This window comes from Ranitomeya variabilis, chromosome 7, assembly GCF_051348905.1.
Source record: "Ranitomeya variabilis isolate aRanVar5 chromosome 7, aRanVar5.hap1, whole genome shotgun sequence".
Lineage (NCBI taxonomy): Eukaryota > Metazoa > Chordata > Amphibia > Anura > Dendrobatidae > Ranitomeya > Ranitomeya variabilis.
In genome coordinates this window covers 230,863,698-230,884,352 of record NC_135238.1, presented here as the reverse complement: position 1 = coordinate 230,884,352, position 20,655 = coordinate 230,863,698, and the positions used below count along the sequence as shown (strand labels likewise).

The following is a 20,655-nucleotide window of genomic DNA, read 5'->3' as shown; positions in this document are numbered from 1 at the left end:
TCCGCTTTCCATTCCCGCAGCCAGAGGATACGCTGAATCGTGATGGCGTTTGATGCTATCCCCGCTACTCCCCTTGCTGAATCCAGAGCTGCATGAAGCATGTAGTCTGCTACGACTGCTATTTGAACCGCTTGGTCCGACAGCTCAGGAACGGATGCTTGGAGAGCTTGTAAATTTTTTTGTCCAGGCCAGAATGGCCTTGGCAGCCCAAACTGAGGCGAACGCGGGAGCCAAGGATGCCCCTGCTGCCTCGAAAATTGAACGAGCCATGCGTTCTACCTGCCGGTCTGCTGCGTCCCTGAGGGTTGAGCTATCTCGCAGTGAAAGGAGGGTCTGTGCTGCTAGCCTAGAGACTGGGGGGGTCCACTTTGGGTGGATCTGTCCATTCCTTGGTGTCCTTCTGTGGGAAGGGGTACCTCGCCTCCAGATATTTGCGATTAGCAAATTTTTTTCTCAGGCTGTGAGAGCTGCTTTTTAAGGATCGCCTTAAACTCTGGGTGGTTAGAGAAAACCTTAGGCGGCTTCAGAGGTCCTTCAAAGGAAATCTTATGTTCTGGGGCCTCTGGTGGCGGATCAGAAATGTCCAGCACCCGATGGATGGAAGAGATTATGTCCTCAACTAGCGCTGTATTGCTAGAAGGGATTGTGATCAGGGACCCCTCCGTTTCCCTGAGTCAGTCGCAGATGCCTTCCGAATCCTGTGTATCACTGAGGCGTCCCCTGCTGAGTGAGCCGGGGAGGAGGCCTTCTCTGGTCGGGGATTGCGGAGATCTGCATTGTCTGTCCCTGGAATGGGACGGTCTACATGACCTGGAGCTACGGTGTCTCTCCCTAGAGGGGGATGACCGTGTGCTATGGGATGACGCAGATGGACTTGATCTATGGGTCTGCTTGCGTCCTGACCTAGACGTGGATGTGCCAGGGTCATCTTGTTCCTGAGTCAAGCTCTCCCTTTGCTGGGTAACGGTCATAGCCGGGGCATGACCTTGCAGAGCCTGAAGCAATGTGGAGGTTAGGTTATCCATAGACTGCATCATAGATTGCGTTATCTGAGTAGCCCATTCCGGCGTGGCATTAGACACCGAGGCATTGGCAGGGGCTTCTTGGGGCTCCGACACATTAGTTTGTATACAGTTCTGGCAATGCGGGTACGTGCTGCCACTGGGGAGAGCGGTCCCGCAGGCTGTGCAGAATGCATAATAGCAGTTCTGCCTGGTTCTCTTGGACCTTGAGCCCGGTATAGTGCCCAGAGTGCAGAAGGGCTGGCTGCAGAGGACCTTACAGGGGTAGAGAAACCTATAGGGGAGCCTTATAGGTAATATGGATTCATAGCTGAGTAAAAATCCCAGCTGTGATCTTACCCCACCAGTGTGCCCCTAGGTCTAGCGCCGAAGATCCACAGTCCTGTGCCCCCCCCCGGAGACTGGCTGCCTGGTCCTGCAGACCGGGAGATGCAGGGTTAATCTGCAGCAGAAAATGGCTGCTGAGAAGGAGAGGAAGGGGGCGGAGAGCTGGAAAAAGGCGGCAAGCTGTGTAAAACGCTCTTTCTGTCTCGATCCACCCCCTTTATGACACTATAGAGTGTCATATTTGTCATCCGGGGGACGGAGAGGAGGCGGCAGATTCAGCTAGGCTGAAGCTGGGGCCTAAATTAGATTCCCAACTTTTGAAGATGGGAAAGAGGGACAATGCCGCGGCAAATTTTAGGCCACGCCTCTGACCACCCCCATTCATAATTAGTCACGCCCATATCCATGTCCCAACCACACCCATTTAGCACTGCTGATCACATTGTTTCATATACAATAATTATAAACAAAAAAATATGGCCACACAGTGCTCCATACTGTACAATGGCCACACATGATGCTCCATACTGTATAATGGCCACACATGATGCTCCATACTGTATAATGACCCCACATGATGCTGAATACGGTATAATGACCGCACATAATGCTCCATACTGTATAATGGCCGCACATGATGCTCCATACTGTATAATGACCGCACATGATGCTCCATACTGTATAATGACCCCGCATGATGCTCCATACTGTATAATGACCGCACATGATGTTCCATACTGTATAATGGCCGCACATGATGCTCCATACTGTATAATGACCGCACATGATGCTCCATACTGTATAATGACCCCGCATGATGCTCCATACTGTATAATGACCGCACATGATGCTCCATACTGTATATTGGCCGCACATGATACTTCGTACCATATAATGGCCACACATAGCTACTCCTACACACGGCTGCGCTCCATACACCTCGCACACACACGGCTCCGCTCCATACACCTCGCACACACACGGCTCCGCTCCATACACCTCGCACACACACGGCTCCGCTCCATACACCTGGTACACACACGGCTCCGCTCCATACACCTCAGTCATACACACAACTTAATTGTGCCATGGTTTGCTGTCTCATTATAGCACGATGATACAGTGTCAGACTGTTACAGGGGCTTTGGCTTAGCCCTTTTATGCGTAGGGAAAAAAAGCAGCCACAATAGCGTCGTCACCCTCTCCCAGGGAGCTGCAGCTGCTCCTCCTCAAATGTACTGACTGGAGACAGAAGTGTCAGTGAGTCATCGATCTGTGACATCCACTACTCACTCACTGATCTGCATCTGTCGCTCTGCAATAACACAGCAGTGAGCACTGAGCAGCCGAGGCAAACAGAGGGAGGCTGTGAGTGTGTCCATCCCTCCCTGCTCAGCCCCACTCATTCCACACACGATTATACTAGCCAGGCATTATTAGCTCCAGTCCACTGGTCTGCTGCTTACATTGCCGCCGGCACCCAGGCTGTGTTCGGCTGTTACGTACCTCAAACTAGAAGTGTCCCCTCTCTCTCCCTCTCTGGACAGTGACGCTGGGAGACTCAGGAACATACGAAGGGGATGGGGCGTGGCCTAACAAAAGGGGGTGCGACGGCAGTTCTCCTGCTGTCTCCGGGATCACAGCGTCCTGCGCTGGACAGCGGGGCAAAGCATCAAATCCAGGACAGTCCCGCACAATGAGGGACGGTTGGGAGCTATGCCTGAGGCCCAGAAGGGCTCCAGGCCGGCGCGAAAGTCCAGGAGGGGGTTGGATCTGAACCGGACCCCCCCGGATTTAAAGGCAGGATGGCGGTGGGGCTGTAAGCGGAAGGGGGAACCCGGTTGGGGTCTCCCTGAGGCAGTATAGAGCTGGTGCTGCCGCTGAGACAGGGGTGCAGGGAGCCCTGTGTCTGTATGTGCCATGCCTGCCTGCACTCCCCCCAGCCCTAACAGGAGCCCGCAGCTGGGGTCCCTGGATGCAGGCGCAGTGTGCTGGCCCATTGCTGGGAGCTGTAGAATGCTGCCTGTACAGGCCCTACCTGAGGTGTCTCAACCTAATACCCCCAGAGGGGGATAGGGAGGGTGCTGTTGTCACCTTCAGGAGCCTTTATCCTCGCCTCGACCTCAACCCAGAAACCAAAAGGAATTGGGGAAGGAGGGGGTCTCGACTTCGAACCAGCACCCGAGGGACTGGGGAAGGAGCAACATGGGGAATAGCCATCTCTACTTCAACTGGGCACCCCGTAATAGGGGGCTGAGGAAGGAGCCATGCCGAGAGTCTCACAGGAGACCCTCTTATCTTCATCTGTAATCCCGTCGGAAAAAACGGAGTAAAAATCTTTTAGGTGTGCCTCCTATGCGACACTAAGCAAAAACTGGAAAAGGCTGATGCCGTCCAGGGGTGTATACTGCACAGGAGGAGCCACAGTTAATCTTTTTCAGATTATGCATAGTGTCGCCTCCTAGTGGACAGCAGCATAACACCCATGGTCCTGTGTCCCCCAATGAGGTGACAGAGTAAAAGGATTTTTGGTACTCACCGTAAAATCTCTTTCTTGGAGCCTTCATTGGGGGACACAGCATGGTTACCTGTGTCCCCCAATGAAGGGATAAAGAAAAGTGAATTGCAAACTTTTATCAATTGCAAAAAAAAATCCCCTTGAATGGTCCCGTTTACCGCTGATCATGACCACATCGGGATCAACAGGGTTTGTGCATGTGACCAATTCTAATGCATGGTGCACATGCAAGATACCCGCTGATCACTCCTGCATCCCAGCAGGCGGATGCAACATTGGCACCGCGCACTTCCTGCTGCCGAAGTGAGAATCGGAAAACAATCCCTTTAAATCCGTCTTGGGGGTATGAGTACTCCGGGTCTTTTGAAAAAAGATTTTGCCTGGAACCAACTTTGGAAAAAAACCCAAACAAAATACACCAAAAAGAATTAACTTCCGCGCTGCAATGTAAAAACCGACTTGCTGTGCACATGTTGCAACGTTTGTCACTTCTTTTAAACATTTCAGACTTTAGTAGCCGTAAAGCTGTTAAAAGAAGTGACTGGTCCTTCTTCTACTGCACCAATGGTAGATATGGAATTCTGCTGCTCAATCCACAGTTTCTAGTCCCGGCAGTAATCGTCCTTGTGCTACAGGACACCTGCCATGATGAGGGTCCTTTGTCACCTGGACTGCACAGAAACGCATCGATGATATCTGCTGATTCATGGCAGCCGGGGAGGGAGAGACCAAAAGAATTTGGTAAGTAATCGCTCTGTGGACAGCACTGTATAAAAGAAGGATTTGTTAGAGCCGTGTCCAGCTATAGTACTGACGCTATAACTAGCACTGATGTATTGTAAGTTTATTTCATTATGGAAAATCATTAAGGCAATAATAATGTGACATCCTGATTACTGGCAGACGGCAATTACAATGTCAGTTTGGTAAAAAATTAAAGAAGTGACATTCGCTTTTCCTGTACTAACGATGGAAGGGTTCTTGTTCTGTGTCTGTGGCATCTGAGCCTTACTTCCAGTATATAAGCCAGGAAAAGCTTCTGGAGCGAACATTAAAGGGGCGTTCTTAGAATTCAGAGTGATTCCCTATCCACAGGACAAGAGAAAATGTACCAAATGCAGGGGTGTGACAGGTGGCATCCCCAGCGACCCAAAAAAACAGGACTCCTTTCTAAAAGACCTATACCCATGCATGGAGGATACCTTCAGCTTTTGGGACAACATCTTTAATCGCATACTTGGGTCATTATTTACCATACACCGGCCAGAAGGGTGTTTTGGTTTGTTTTTTTTGTTGTGGGGCTGAAATACTTGGATTTTGTGGGTAGAAAATTGTCAGCATATAACAGCAGCAAATTTAGAGATTGTAAAAAAGTATACGCAGAAACTGGCCTTTGCCTATGCTGCGTATTTTAAGTCTGTGACATGTCAAGTGTTGCTGCAAACTTTTAGGGTATGTGCACACGTTGCGGATTTGGCCCTGCGGGTCCGTAGCAGTTTTCCAATTGGTGTACAGTACAATGTAAACCTATGGAAAACCAAATCCGCAGTGGACATGCTGCGGAAAATTCCATAATAGGAATCTACCGGTGTAAAAACGCACAAAATCTGCAGGTAAAACGTAGGGCATTTTACCTGCGGATTCTGCAAAATCCGCAATGGAATCCGCAACGTGTGCACATACCCTTACCCTTTGCATCATGCGAATCTGCAATAGAAACTTTGTGTGGATTTGGCCACAGATTTTTGTTTTCCATTCGTGTGGATGTAATGTTTGGGTTCTGTTGGGTCATCTAATCTGTTAAACTGCACTTTCCAAAACAGGAGGCCATCGAACAGTCCCTAAATATCACATGGCATGAAATGTTGTTTTTTTTCCCTATGGCAATCATCTGCCATGGTGGGCCTAGAGAGTAGCTTGAAGTCTTCCCATTAGGTCTGGCCCATGAAAAGCTCAGACGCAACATACATGATGGCATGGTCAACTAGGGTATCATTAGAAGGGTTGTACAGGATTAAAACAAAAACAATATATATTATATATAGATCTAGTTGCAGTTTTCCAAAACAAGCCACCCCCTGTCCATGGATTGTGGCCAGTATTACAGCTCAGCTCCATTACGGAGAATATGGCGGAGCTGCAATACCGCACACAACCTCAGGCAGGGGTGGCGCTGTGTTTGGATTCATGGTAAATCTAGTCACAGGCTTTAAGAAAAGCAATATGTTGCACATGAGCACCCTTGACTTTGCAGTCGGTTAGCAGCTGCAGCCACTGTCCAGGAATCCTCAGTGCATACGCCAGGCCGGTTATAGTCCACGGAGCCGAGGACGGGATCTCTCATGTTCAGTACAATCTTCCACAATCGGGGACGATCAGATGGTCCCAGAGAGGTAAGTGGCGGCTGGAGCATTGGCTTTGTAGCACGGCCCAGACTTGGCCACTGCGGCTACTTCTGAGATTTGGCGACTTGGCTACGTCGATGTTCTTGTAAACAGCGTGTGCTACAGAAGGAGAACTCGAGGTATTCAAATGGGATTTTTCCTAAAAGCAATTCTCCGCACTGCCAGCAGCGCCTGCAACACAAAGCAAAACACCAAACTTACCAAATAGAGGAAAATGTAAGGATCTTTACAGAACGTTTTTTACCACCTTTGTGCAGATTTTGAGTTAGTTATGTCTTTTTTCCCCTTTTGTGCAGCTCTATGCCGGTCGCCTTTGGCTACAGACGGCGGTTTACCTTCCCGCACCGGTCAGTCACGTGTCCCAAGAGTTCAGTTACCCCCCGTGCAGCCGCAATACTCTGCTGTCTAGAGCTGAATGTAGCTTCAGTCATGAATGGAGAAGAAAACATGTAACTCAAAGAGGAAATCCTCCTTACCGGACGCTAGTCCCAGCCGTCTCGTTGGTGAGGTTGAGCTGTGCGGCCAGTCTACGCTCTGCTGCCATCGCTCTCTGCATGAGAAATACAGGGATATTACGTGAAAATACAATCACAATTTAGGCTGTTCATGGTCATCTCTGTGAGCCTACAAGACTATGCGGTTCATGGTCATCTTCTAAGGCTGCAGGACTATGCTGCTCATGGTCATCTTCTAAGGCTGCAGGACTATGCGGTTCATGGTCATCTTCTAAGGCTGCAGGACTATGCTGCTCATGGTCATCCCCTTAGCCTGCAGGACTATGCTGCTCATGGTCAACTTCTAAGGCTGCAGGACTATGCGGTTCATGGTCATCTTCTAAGGCTGCAGGACTATGCTGCTCATGGTCATCCCCTTAGCCTGCAGGACTATGCTGCTCATGGTCATCTTCTAAGGCTGCAGGACTATGCTATTCATGGTCATCCCCTTAGCCTGCAGGACTATGCTGTTCATGGTCATCCCCTTAGCCTGCAGGACTATGCTGTTCATGGTCATCTTCTAAGGCTGCAGGACTATGCTGTTCATGGTCATCTTCTAAGGCTGCAGGACTATGCTGTTCATGGTCATCTTCTAAGGCTGCAGGACTATGCTGTTCATGGTCATCCTCTTAGGCTGCAGGACTATGCTGTTTATGGTCATCTTCTAAAGCTGCAGGACTATGCGGTTCATGTTCTTCTCAACCTATAAGACTATGCAGCTCATGGTCATCTTCTCAGCATACAGGACTAAATGGTCTACCTACAAGCTCCCTGAACTTTCCTCCTCCGTAGAGTTGAGCAAAAAGATTTGCAGGACCCAGATCTGGCGTTCACGTTGGTACTTCGTAGCAGCACAATTAGGGCAGTGCGAAGTTCTGCAGCCAACACTCGAATATCAGCATCCTGGATGACTCTTAAAGGGAACCTGTCAGCAGGATTGTGCACAGTACCATACAGACAGTGTCAGGTCGGCGCCGTTATACTGATTACACTGATACCTGGTGATGAAATCCGTCTTGTGGTTGTTGTGTAATCTTTATTTTCAGTTTTGAGTTAATGATATGCTAGTAGTTGGACAAATTCGTGGAGTCACCTGTCTTATCAGGTTCTCCCCGCTGTGGTTTAATAACAAATTACCGGAGTTTATGGCAATGGGATGTTTACCAGAATGGCAGGCCAGGGAGATACGATATGTCTATCAGATTCTAGAGCGGAGAGAGCTGAAATCCTTTTCCCAGCTACAATCGGAGTCTGGTATTAGGGCTTCTGGGGGATATCAATATGCACAGGTGAGACATGCGTTTAGTGCTCAGAACAGGGGGGACTGTTTTAAAATTCAAGGTGATTTAGTGTTGGAGTATGTGTGTGGAGACCTTGTACAGAGACCTACTGCATACTCATTTACTGGGTTTCCCAATTGGTGCTAAGCCTAAATGGGAAAGAGAATTGGGCCATTTAGAGGATGAAACATGGATGTCTGTTAGAATGGATACCAAAACTGTCACTGAATGAACCATATAGACTGTCTCAGCTCGGAATGCCCTAGGTGTAGGAATGACAATGCTGGACTGCTTCACATGCTCTGGGCTGTCCGAGGTTGGCTGCTTTCTGGTTGGTGATTATCAGTGGAATAGAGGGGGCTTCTAGATGCCTGGTCCCAAGGGAACCGGTGGTGTGTTTGTTGGGATATGTAGAGGAGATCAGAGTAGATAACAATTTGAAGATAGCAATTGCTAGACTATTGTACATGGCTCGGAAGGTCATAGCAAGAAACTGGATAAAAGACGATCCACCTTCGAGAGGAGAATACATTGAGGGTATGTGCACACGTCAGGATTTCTTCAGGAATTTGTGTTTTTTTTTGCGGATTTCCCCAATAAAAACGCTATAATACCGCATAAAAAATGCATACATTATGCATCCTATCATTTAGAATGCATTCCGTATTTTTTTTTGCAAATGTTGCGTTTTTTTCCGCAAAAAAAACGCATTCCGGAAAAAGAAGCAATATGTTCATTATTTTTGCGGATTTCCCATGAAATTGGAGTGTCAGGAAAAAAATGCAAAAAATCCGCAAAAAAAAAAAACCGCACAAAAAACGCGCAAAAAAACGCATGCGGATTTCTGGCAGAAATGTCCGGATTTTGTCAGGAAAACTTCGGCAAGAAATCCTGACGTGTGCACATACCCTAAGTATGTGAAACATGTTATTACCCTAGATAAGGGAGTTTACCAGAAAAGAGGGAAAGTGGAGTTTTTTGATAAGCTGTGGACGCCTTGGCTAGAATTGGGGTAGGGGAGGGAAGAGGGAAGAACGCTTTGGGAAGTTTTTTCCTGTTGGGATGTTTGTTTATCAGGGGACAGCAGGAGTCATCACATAATACTAAAAAACTAAAGTATATGCTGGTATACGATATGCTAAGGGAATAGCGTGAGCCGTCTAAATGGGGAGAAGGGGGGGAGGTTGGTAATGTTGGGATATATTGTGGGGGGAGGGGATCTTTTCAAAATCCCTGTATTGTTGTAAAATGTTTATTGTGATTTTATACGTAATAAAAATCTATTTGAGTTAAAAAAAAATAATATATAAATAAAATGATATGCTCGTGTTCCGGGGCAGCCTGTGTAATCAGTATAAAGGAGCCGACCTGACACTGTCTGCAGGTTACTGAGCACAATCCTGCTGACAGGTTCCCTTTAAGATTACTCCAGCCCATGAGCATCAGTAAATCAGTGGGGCCTTGCAATCACAAGAGGCACGTAGGAAGCCAGCATTCGAGTTCCAGCCGTTAAGTTCGCACGGCCCTGATTTGAATCTTTTTGCTGAACGTTACCTCTTCTTATTCCCTCCTATTGTTGCTCCCCTTGTGCTTCCTATCAGGGGTGGTCCGTATTATTCGCAGCAAGGAACAGTAACTGTAAGTGACGGCACTGAGGAAGAAGGTCCTGGCAGCGCACTACCTGGAATCATTGGAGCTCAAAATCAAGAAAAAAAATTGTCTTGGAAAATTTCCATGCAGTATAGCAGAATAACTGCAGTCGCCATTTTCATTACTAAAGTGGTCGTGTCGACAACAGCTAAAAACGGCCTGAGGGAGAAGGCTCCAAACATAAGTGATATTCAGGGGTTAATAGTCAGTGATGTGTACGGACACAGGAAGACCTCACCTTCTCACGCTCAGTCAGAGCTGCAAATCTCTTCTTCTCGGCCTCCTCTGCCTCCCGTCTCAGCCTCTCCTCTTTGTCGTCTTTCTCCTTCTGCTTCCTCTGCGCCCTCTGGACGCGCTTCTTCTCCGCCTTACGAGCCTCCACCTCCTCCGATATTGGTCCAGGGATCTAAATTCAATAAGAGAAGATTTATCAATGTCCGGTATTGATGTAACGGAAACATAAAACTGATCCTTCCAGGTGAGCCGATTGTCGCGATACCAAACTTAAGTTTGTTTCCCCCCCCCCCCCCCCATATTTCAGTGGTTAAATAAAACTTCTTAACAGTGTAAAAAAAACAACTTTGTGTCGCCATTTTCACTTTTCCATCCATGAAGCTGCGAGGGGGCTTGTTTCGATTGATACCATTTTGGAATACATAGGATGTTTTGATCACTTTTTATTGCAATTTTGCAGGAAAAACAAATTCTGGAGTATTAATTTTTTTTTAAAACTTGCGGTCTAAATAATTCTATATTTTGATTGCTCGACCTTCTATGACCAAATAAGTTTATTTTCTAAAAAAAATAAAAAATTTGAATGGGGAAAAGTGCGATTTAAATTTTTCTTTTTAGATTTTTTTTACTTTTTAATTTTTATTGTTTTGTCCTTTTTAGAGGACATGAGCCTGTAAATGTTTGAGTGCTCATACTATGTACTGCGATCTATAGTATGCCTGATGTTCCTTGAAGCACGGCCTGAGGCTCGGTTTCACAGGACTAAGGCTTCTTTCACACTAGCGTCGTACTCGGCCCGTCGCAGAGTGTCGGGCCGACATACCGACGCTAGCAGTGAATGCGCCGCACAGCGGGGGCAGCGGATGCTGTTTTTCCACGCATCCGCTGCCCCATTGTGAGGTGCGGGGAGGTGGGGGCGGAGTTCCGGCTGCACATGCGCGGTCGGAAATGGCGGTCTGTCGGCGGCAAAAAACGTTACATGGAACGTTTTTTGCAGCTGACGGTCCGCCACAACACGGCGCAACCGTCGCACGCTGTGACGCTAATGCAAATCAATGGTGAAAAAACGCATCATGCAAGCACTTTTGCAGGATGCGTTTTTTCAACCAAACGACGCATAGCGACGTGCAGTGCACGACGCTAGTGTGAAAGAGGCCTAAGGAGGAAGGGGGGCGAATTAAATGCCGCTGTCAGAGATTATCATCAACATTTAAATGGTTAAACCACAGCAGTCAGGGCTAGCTCTGGTCACTGCTGTTAAGAGACAGATGCCGGCTGTGTAACACAGCTTAACCGGCTCCATACACTCTACATGTGACCCGTGATGAAATGCATGTCAAAGGTTAAGGGCTTAAAGGCATTGTCTAGGACTGGAATATTGAGGTTGGAGACCTCGGCGGTGGCAGCTACACACCTGAGACTTGCTGTAGTTGTATTTGTCAGGGTTTTCCACTCTGTACTTGCGGAAGAGAAGACGGGTCCGTTTGTCCGCAGACACAGAATATGGTGTCTGGGCGTTTGTGTCCCTGAAAGAGGTGAAGAATTGTAAAATGTATCAGTTATGTAAAAATAAATGAATGTTTGTAACTACAGATCTGGACCCTAATTGTATCCACCGACCTGAGAGCAGGGTCCCAGCCAGCGTCCATGAGCAGACAGGCCACCTCCCCGTGTCCAGCAGCAGCCGCCACGTGGAGCAGCGTGCGTCCCTCTACCGGCAGGTGCTCATTCACCAGCATCGGCACGACCCCCGGGGAGCAAAGTCTGGGTCCAGAGGAGTCGTCAGAGCTGGAAAGTACATCTTGTAGCATCTGCTTAGCGGTCTCAGCATCTCCGGTCTTGCAGCACGTGAATAAGACGTTACGTGTCCTGGAGAGTTCATCACCTGATCAGGAGACAAAAGGATTCATCATATATCAGCAAACACACGGGCAGTCGCATATTCTGCTGCGGGGGCACTGCCGGAGACATGGGGTAATACACATGCATTGCTCCTGCTGTGCATGCAGAACATTGCTCCTCGATGTGTATGCAGAACATGCAGAGCATTGCTCGTCGCTGTGTATGCAGAACACGAACGCGCAGAGCATTGCTCCTCGCTGTGTATGCAGAACACACAGAGCATTGCTTCTTGCTGTGCATGCAGAACATTGCTCCTCGCTGTATGCAGAACACGCAGAGCATTGCTTCTTGCTGTGCATGCAGAACACGAACACGTAGAGCATTGCTCCTTGCTGTGTATGGGGCTGTATACCTGCTCAGTGTCTCTTCTTATCCCTGTACAAGACTATAAACCCTATAATGGGCATATAGGCAGCAGAACTCGACCAGAGTGATGGAAGAAGCCCATCAGGTGTGATGAATGACAGTTTATATCACATGGACGGCTGCTGCATCACTCACCAGGGAGGAGATAACACTAGGATAGTAAACAGGAGCTGGCGCAGGAAATGAGGGGGCGATGCTTTGCCGGAAGTCTCGGGTCCTGTGACACGTGGGCCTGACTTAATATGGTACAGACTCGGTACCTCCTCCATGGTTGTGGGTTTCCCTAATGGCAGCTCCTCTGATAATGGCAGATCAGTAATGGTCCGAGGAACATGATAAAGATCAAGGAGATGACTCGTCTCCAATTCCCCAGATCCTAGTCCGATCCATTATCTGTGGGACGTGCTGGAGTGCAGAGTCCGATCCACGGAGGCCGCACCGAGCGTCGTATAGAACCGGCTAATAACATCCTGCTGCCAGAGGGAGGAGACCTACACAATATCAGACCGGCGCCTCTATAGTCCTGACTGATCTGTGTATGAGCCAACATATAAAGGGCGACCCTGGCGTCAGTGCTTTACCTTCCAGTGCAGATGATGGCTGAGGTGTATAGTTCTCCGTTTCCTCGGCGGCTGAATCTTCATCCTCACGGTCCTGCTCGGTCCTCCGAGATGTGACACTGGGCCCAGTCACACCTAGAAAACCCAGACAACACTCACAGCAGACATCCTTCCACCATGATGACCTCTGCACAGTGCAGGTAACAGTCCCAAAAAGTGAAATGGGATCAAAATGTCCTCTTCACCCCAATATGGCAGAGAACGTGAGCGTAGCTCTCAATGCCAGAGGGAAGCTGCAAAGCCCCGCGGTCATAAACAGATATACGTTACACCACCTTGTGTAATATATAACACTAATGTATCACGCACTCGTTCCTTCCCGCTTCTTTCTCTTTTTTCTTCTCCTCCTTGGCTCCACTTCGTGCTCCCTCAGATCCAATGTGCTGATTGTCAGCTCCTCTTCCACTAACTCTTCAGATGCGGGAGACTCCTCTTCTGACACATCAGCGGCATCTGACACAAGACACAAACATCTGCGGTGGATTCTATAGATACATTCTGTATAAAAGGCTGCAAATGATCCTCGATAATAGAATAAGGGAGGGGTAACGATCTGCATCTGGTGAAGCTGCGGACCACCACGGTCTCCATCGCACCCCAGACACGTATATTTACCCGTCCTCTGTTCTTTCACTTCCGTCCGTCCTGGCTTTCTAGGCCTTAAGGTTTTCACTTGTGTTCTACTGAACAGTGATGAGGCCACCGCCATTTCTGTAAAAAAAAAAAACCTTTAATATCTATATTATTCAGAACAATAAAACACAAGCACCAAATGTTTGAGAGATATAAAGCCCCCAAATTAAACCACAAAGGAGAAAGTCAGAGTAAGAGCCTGAATTATACTGAGAGTTAGATGCCAAAATTCTGCTATTGTTATAGAAAACAGTCAGCAAACAGGACATCACACACTCCCTCACAGCTGAACTCCTATAATGGAGAGAGTATTACATTTTTGCTACAATGGGCGACTGTGCTGTGCTTGGTGTAAAGATGAAGTTTCCCAGACTTCAAATATTCAAGCAAGATTTTAATTCACAGAATAGTGAGCGCAGCTCTGGAGGATAATGCAGGATGTAACTCAGGATCTGTAATGTAATGTATGTACACAGTGACTGCACCAGCAGAATAGTGACTGCAGCTCTGGAGTATAATACAGGATGTAACTCAGGATCAGTAATGTAATGTATGTACACAGTGACTGCACCAGCAGAATAGTGAGTGCAGCTCTGGGGTATAATACAGGATCTAACTCAGGATCAGTAATGTAATGTATAAACACAGTGACTGCACTAGCAGAATAGTGAGTGCAGCTCTGGGGTATAATACAGGATCTAACTCAGGATCAGTAATGTAATGTATGTACACAGTGACTGCACCAGCAGAATAGTGAGTGCAGCTCTGGGGTATAATACAGGATGTAACTCGGGATCAGTAATGTAATGTATGTACACAGTGATTGCACCAGCAGAATAGTGAGTGCAGCTCTGGAGTATAATACAGGATCTAACTCAGGATCAGTAATGTAAAGTATGTACACAGTGACTGCACCAGCAGAATAGTGAGTGCAGCTCTGGGGTATAATACAGGATGTAACTCAAGATCAGTAATGTAATGTATGTACACAGTGACTGCACCAGCAGAATAGTGAGGGGGTATAATACAGGATGTAACTCAGGATCAGTAATGTAATGTATGTACACAGTGACTGCACCAGCAGAATAGTGAGTGCAGCTCTGGGGTATAATACAGGATGTAACTCAGGATCAGTAATGTAATGTATGTACATAGTGACTGCAGCAGCATAGTGAGTGCAGCTCTGGAGTATAATACAGGATATAACTCAGGATCAGTAATGTAATGTATGTACGCAGTGACCTCAGAGCCATCTTACCATAGAGCTGCAGGGTGAAGAGATGTGTGTGCACCCGCTGGACCTCCCTGTAAGTGGCTCTCCTTGTGCAGAATGGAATTCCGAAAACTCGCGGGTCTTTCCTTGTAATGGGAGAATTACGTCCTAAGAACGGAGATTTATCAGAACGAGGGGCTCGGAGATAGACCCCCTGAGCTTCTTTAATGTGATCTGTCCAGCTCTGTAATAACTGATTGATGTCCTGGAAGTAAAAGCAAAACAAGATCAGTAATATTAATACTTGGAGATTGTATGAAGTCGTCTAATAGCTGCCGCAGTAATAAGATGTAGACGCCTCACCGCCATCAGAGCCGCCTGGTTGTATCTCCTCAGAGCCGCCCCGGCAGACCTAGCCACGTGATTCTGGGAGTCATGGACGGATTGTGCGGTCCCCCTTTTGGCTCTCACTGTGTAACGATGGAAGGTCTTGTGCTTTATCACCTCCTTTCTGTATAGAAGACACAAATGAGGCTGGAGGACATGATCTTACACATAACGCCTCGTATAACCCAGGTAGTGTAATGCAGGTGGGGAGGCGACAGAAACAAGAAATATATATGTATGTATATATAAATGCATATAAAATAGAAAAGTACCCCTGATAAACAGCTCCAGCAAAATGTCCTCCACCAGCCATGAGAATCACCACCACCGGCGGCTGCTCCTGCAGACGCTTCACCCAACTGAGCAGCTGCTGAGCCGTCACCTCCAGGTCCTGGAGCAGGATACAGTAATGTTGTATTACAGGGGCCTCACATTGGTTATATGGTGCATTTATAGACCTATTACCTTCGCTGCCCCCAAAACACAGCGGTAAACAGACAGAAGCTGCTGCTCTCCATTCCGAAATAAGACTCTCTGTGCTCGGATGGACTGAGCGATGTTGGGAGATGAACTGTCTCCGGGCTCCGAGGTTGTCCTGGGCTCCAATTCATCTGAGCTCTCCGAGTCTGAACCAGAGATGCTGGATACGTCCCCTGGAGGAGATGGAAAAGGATTCTTATACCAGAGGTGAAGGTCCTGAAATGTGGAAGCCCTCACCAGCCCATGCCTCTTTTTCCTCGACCTCCCTGCAGCCCATGTCTCTTTTTCCTCGACCTCTCTGCAGCCCATGTCTCTTTTTCCTTGACCTCTCTGCAGCCCATGTCTCTTTTTCCTTGACCTCTCTGCAGCCCATGTCTCTTTTTCCTCGACTTCCCCGCAGCCCATGCCTCTTTTTCCTCAACCTCTCAGCAGCCCATGTCTCTTTTTCCTCTACATCTCTGCAGCCCATGTCTTTTTCATCAACCTTCACGCAGCCCATGTCTTTTTTTCTCGACCTCCCCGCAGCCCATGCCTCTTTTTCCTCGACCTCCACACAGCCCATGCTTCTTTTTCCTCGACCTCCCCGCAGCCCATGCCTTTTTCCTCGACCTCCCCACAACCCATGCCTCTTTTTCCTCGACCTCCACGCAGCCCATGCCTTTTTCCTCGACCTCCCCACAGCCCATGCTTTTTCCTCAACCTCCCCGCAGCCCATGCCTCTTTTTTCCCAACCTCCACGCAGCCCATGTCTCCTTTTCCTTGAACTCTCCGCAGCCCATGTCTCTTTTTCCTCAACTTCCTGCAGCCCATGTCTTTTTTCTCAACCTCTCAGCAGCCCATGTCTTTTTCCTCGACCTTCCCGCAGCCTATGTCTCTTTTTCCTCAACCTCTCTGCAGCCCATGTCTCTTTTTCCTTGACCTTCCCGCAGCCCATGTCTTTTTCCTTGACCTCTCAGTAGCCCATACCTCGCCTTTCAACTTCTCAGGAAACCGTCTTGTCCCTCAGCAGCTCAACAGAGGAAATCTCATGCCCCGACTGACTCAGTAGAGGATGTCTTGTCCCTCGACCTCTCAGCAGCCCATGTGTAGTCTCACAACCCTCTCCTCCATGTCTTGTCCTGTTCAGGACCCATTTACCTGCTCGTGCCTTATTGCTCTTCCCTCACCTGCCCGTGTCTTCTCCTGGAAGTCCTCTTCACTTAACACTTCTGCTCCTCGGATTCTCCTTTTCAGGTTAAATCGATGCCAGTCCAAGGTGTAATGTTCTCTCTTTAACACAGAAATCAAAGTTCAATCTTCTGAAGCCATAAATCGATTTATATTTGTCAAAATATACAGACTTGGTAGAACATCATAAGAAGTTCTGACCTCCGCCATAATTAACACAGCAGCTATTGATCAGATTGATGACCATGCATTGATACTGTAGACATAAATTACCTGTTCCTCCCTGCTGTCAAATTTGCACTGACATGTCGAACAGTTCATACGATCAGAAATCTCCAGGACATTTGCCACTTTTGCTTCTCTGACATTTATTTCTAGGGAAAAACAATCATATATGACAGATTGCAATGTGCCCCTGCAATGCGGCATCGACGTCCCTCACTCCCCTTATTCATTGGGCCCAGAGGTCCCGTAGTGCCATTCCCAAATGACATATCCTCGTAGTGAGGAGCAAATATACTCGTAACTCGAGATTTCCCGAGCATGCTCGGGTGTCCTCTGAGTAATTTTTAGTGCTCGGAGATTTAGTTTTCCTTGCAGCAGCTGAATGATTTACATCTGATAGCCAGCATAAGTACATGTGGGGATTCCCTTGCATCCAGGCAACCCCCACATGTACTTATGCTGGCTAACAGATGTAAATCATTCAGGTGCGGTGATGAAAACTAAATCTCCGAGCACTAAAAAATATTCTGGAGGACCCCCGAGCGTGCTCGACAAATCTCGAGTAACGAGTATATTCACTCATCACTAATCCTCGGATGTTTTCTACAAGATCCAGCAACAACAGCTAACCTGCTTGTCGATGGTTTCCACTTTTTTTCCCAATCAGCAGCAGAGTTCTAGCATGACCCTTTTAATTGATTAGTGGCTCATTGCCCCTTATCGCTGTTCAAAACCAAACAAGAACGGCGTCCTCATCGCTGATTGTGATTTTATACCTGGAGGCTTCACATTCTCCAAAGAATTGTCTTTTCCATGAGTTTTATTATAGATGGACAGGCCTGACAACTCTGGACTGGACGGACTCAGATCAAACAGACTGACAACTTGTATTCCAGGAGACCTAAGAGGTTAATGACAAAATTATCAGAAGATATTGGGCACTGGCTGAAGAGCCAACTGTTGTGTTACAAAATGTATGTGACTGGCAGGGATCTCATCTATGCCCATGTACCTGACACCTTTCTATCATAGCTGCAATGCTCTGCGTTTCCTGATCCCTTTCTATCAGAGCTGCAATGCTCTGTGTGTCCTGACCCCTTTCTATTACAGCTGCGATGCTCTGCGTGTCCTGAGACCTTTCTATCATAGCTGCGATGTTCTGCGTGTCCTGACCCCTTTCTATCACAGCTGCGATGCTCTACATGTCCTGACACCTTTCTATCATAGCTGCGATGCTCTGTGTCCTGACCCCTTTCTATCACAGCTGCGATGCTCTGCGTGTCCTGACTCCTTTCTATCATAGCTGCGATGCTCTGCATCCCTGACACCTTTCTATCACAGCTGCGATGTTCTGCCTGTCCTGACACCTTTCTATCATAGCTGCGATGTTCTGCGTGTTCTGACACCTTTCTATCATAGCGGTGATGCTCTGCGTGTCCTGACTCCTTTCTATCATAGCTGCGATGCTCTGCATCCCTGACACCTTTCTATCACAGCTGCGATGTTCTGCCTGTCCTGACACCTTTCTATCATAGCTGCGATGCTCTGCATGTCCTGACACCTTTCTATCATAGCTGCGATGCTGTTTCCCGATTCCTTTCTATCATAGCTGTGATGCTCTGCATGTCCTGACACCTTTCTATCATAGCTGCGATGCTCTGCATGTCCTGACACTTTTCTATTATAGCTGCGATGCTCTGCGTGTCCTGACTCCTTTCTATCATAGCTGCGATGCTCTGCGTGTCCTGACTCCTTTCTATCATAGCTGCGATGCTCTGCGTGTCCTGACTCCTTTCTATCATAGCTGCAATGTTCTGCATGTCCTGATCCCTTTCTATCACAGCTGCGATGCTCTACATGTCCTGACACCTTTCTATCATAGCTGTGATGCTCTGCGTGTCCTGACACCTTTCTACAATAGCTGCAATGATCTGTGTGTCCTGACACTTTTCTATCATAGCTGCGATGCTCTGCATGTCCTGACACTTTTCTATCATAGCTGCGATGCTCTGCATGTCCTGACACCTTTCTATCATAGCTGCGATGATCTGCATGTCCTGACTCCTTTCTATCATAGCTGCGATGCTGTTTCCTGACTCCTTTCTATCATAGCTGCAATGCTCTGCGTGTCCTGACTCCTCTCTATCATAGCAGCGATGCTCTGCATGTCCTGGCACCTTTCTATCATAGCTGCAAAAATCTGTGTCCTGACACTTTTCTATCATAGCTGCGATGCTCTGCATGTCCTGACACTTTTCTATTATAGCTGCGATGCTCTGCGTGTCCTGACTCCTTTCTATCATAGCTGCGATGCTCTGTGTCCTGACACCTTTCTATCACAGCTGCGGTGTTCTGCCTGTCCTGACACCTTTCTATCATAGCTGCGATGTTCTGCGTGTTCTGACACTTTTCTATCATAGCTGCAATGCTCTGCGTTACCCGACACTTTTCTATCATAGCTGCGATGCTCAACGTGTCCTGACTCCTTTCTATCATAGCTGCGATGCTCTGCGTGTCCTGACATTTTTCTATCATAGCTGTGATGCTCTGCGTGTCCTGACACTTTTCTATCATAGCTGCGATGCTCTGCGTGTCTTGACTCCTTTCTATCATAGCTGCGATGCTCTGCATGTCCTGACTTTTCTATTATAGCTGCGATGCTCTGCGTGTCCTGACACTTTTCTATCATAGCTGAGATGCTCTGCGTTACCTGACTCCTTTCTATCATAGCTGCGATGCTCTGCGTTACCTGACACTTTTCTATCACAGCTGCGATGCTCTGCGGGTCCTGACACTTTTCTATCATAGCTGCGATGCTCTGCGTGTCCTGACTCCTTTCTATCATAGCTGCGATGCTCTGCATGTCCTGACACATTTCTATCATAGCTGCGATGCTCTGTGTGTCCTGACACTTTTCTATCATAGCTGCGATGCTCTGTGTGTCCTGACACTTTTCTATCATAGCTGCGATGCTCTGCGTGTCCTGACTCCTTTCTATCATAGCTGCGATGCTCTGCGTGTCCTGACTCCTTTCTATCATAGCTGCGATGCTCTGTGTGTCCTGACTCCTTTCTATCATAGCTGCGATGCTATGTGTGTCCTGACACTTTTCTATCATAGCTGCGATGCTCTGTGTGTCCTGACTCCTTTCTATCATGGCTGCGATGCTCTGTGTGTCCTGACACTTTTCTATCATAGCTGCGATGCTCTGCGTGTCCTGACTCCTTTCTATCATAGCTGCGATGCTCTGTGTGTCCTGACTCCTTTCTATCATAGCTGCGATGCTCTGTGTCCTGACTCCTTTCTATCATAGCTGCGATGCTCTGTGTGTCCTGACTCCTTTCTATCATAGCTGCGATGCTCTGCGTGTCCTGACACTTTTCTATCATAGCTGCAATGCTCTGCGTGTCCTGAAACCTTTCTATCATAGCTATTGAACTACAATTCCCATCAGCCCTCATCACTCCTCATCTATGGAGGGAATTCTGTAACTAAACAATTAGGCACCTCTCAGAATCTTAACAGACGCTGACAGACAGACAGGACGGACAGTAAATAACCGGTGAACCCTTCCTCACCCCTCCATGCTGCTCACGTGGCTCCCACCAGCTGTCACTTCACTTCCTCATCTGACGTCACTTCCGCCTTCGCCACAACCCCTTCTCTCACGCTGACCCAAAACAAACCTCACACACGCCCACCTGCGTAGCTATTGGTTAGTAAGCTGAGTGT

General features: G+C 47.9%; 1 protein-coding gene across 1 annotated transcript; it reads right to left on the bottom strand.

The window, feature by feature from the left end:
- Positions 1 to 5,147: 5,147 nt before the first annotated feature.
- Positions 5,148 to 20,639, bottom strand: ANKZF1 (ankyrin repeat and zinc finger peptidyl tRNA hydrolase 1). Its single transcript, XM_077273116.1, has 16 exons — positions 20,502 to 20,639; positions 17,700 to 17,824; positions 16,972 to 17,072; positions 16,698 to 16,800; positions 15,517 to 15,704; positions 15,324 to 15,442; positions 15,028 to 15,175; positions 14,710 to 14,929; positions 13,434 to 13,529; positions 13,128 to 13,271; positions 12,780 to 12,893; positions 11,551 to 11,815; positions 11,345 to 11,456; positions 9,935 to 10,102; positions 6,749 to 6,822; positions 5,148 to 6,443 (listed from the first exon to the last, which is right to left on the bottom strand). Exons 1-16 carry the CDS (start codon positions 20,507 to 20,509, stop codon positions 6,317 to 6,319), a joined length of 2,112 nt encoding a protein of 703 aa, XP_077129231.1. The 5' UTR covers positions 20,510 to 20,639; the 3' UTR covers positions 5,148 to 6,316.
- Positions 20,640 to 20,655: the final 16 nt, after the last annotated feature.

What these genes read in the sequence shown, in the direction of transcription:
- ANKZF1 (XM_077273116.1), bottom strand. An exon ending in TTGACAGCAGGGAGGAACAG is followed by an intron (nt 16,801 to 16,971) that starts GTAATTTATGTC and finishes TCTGTGTTAAAG; the next exon opens with AGAGAACATTACACCTTGGA. An exon ending in GGCTGGGACCCTGCTCTCAG is followed by an intron (nt 11,457 to 11,550) that starts GTCGGTGGATAC and finishes CACCTCTTTCAG; the next exon opens with GGACACAAACGCCCAGACAC.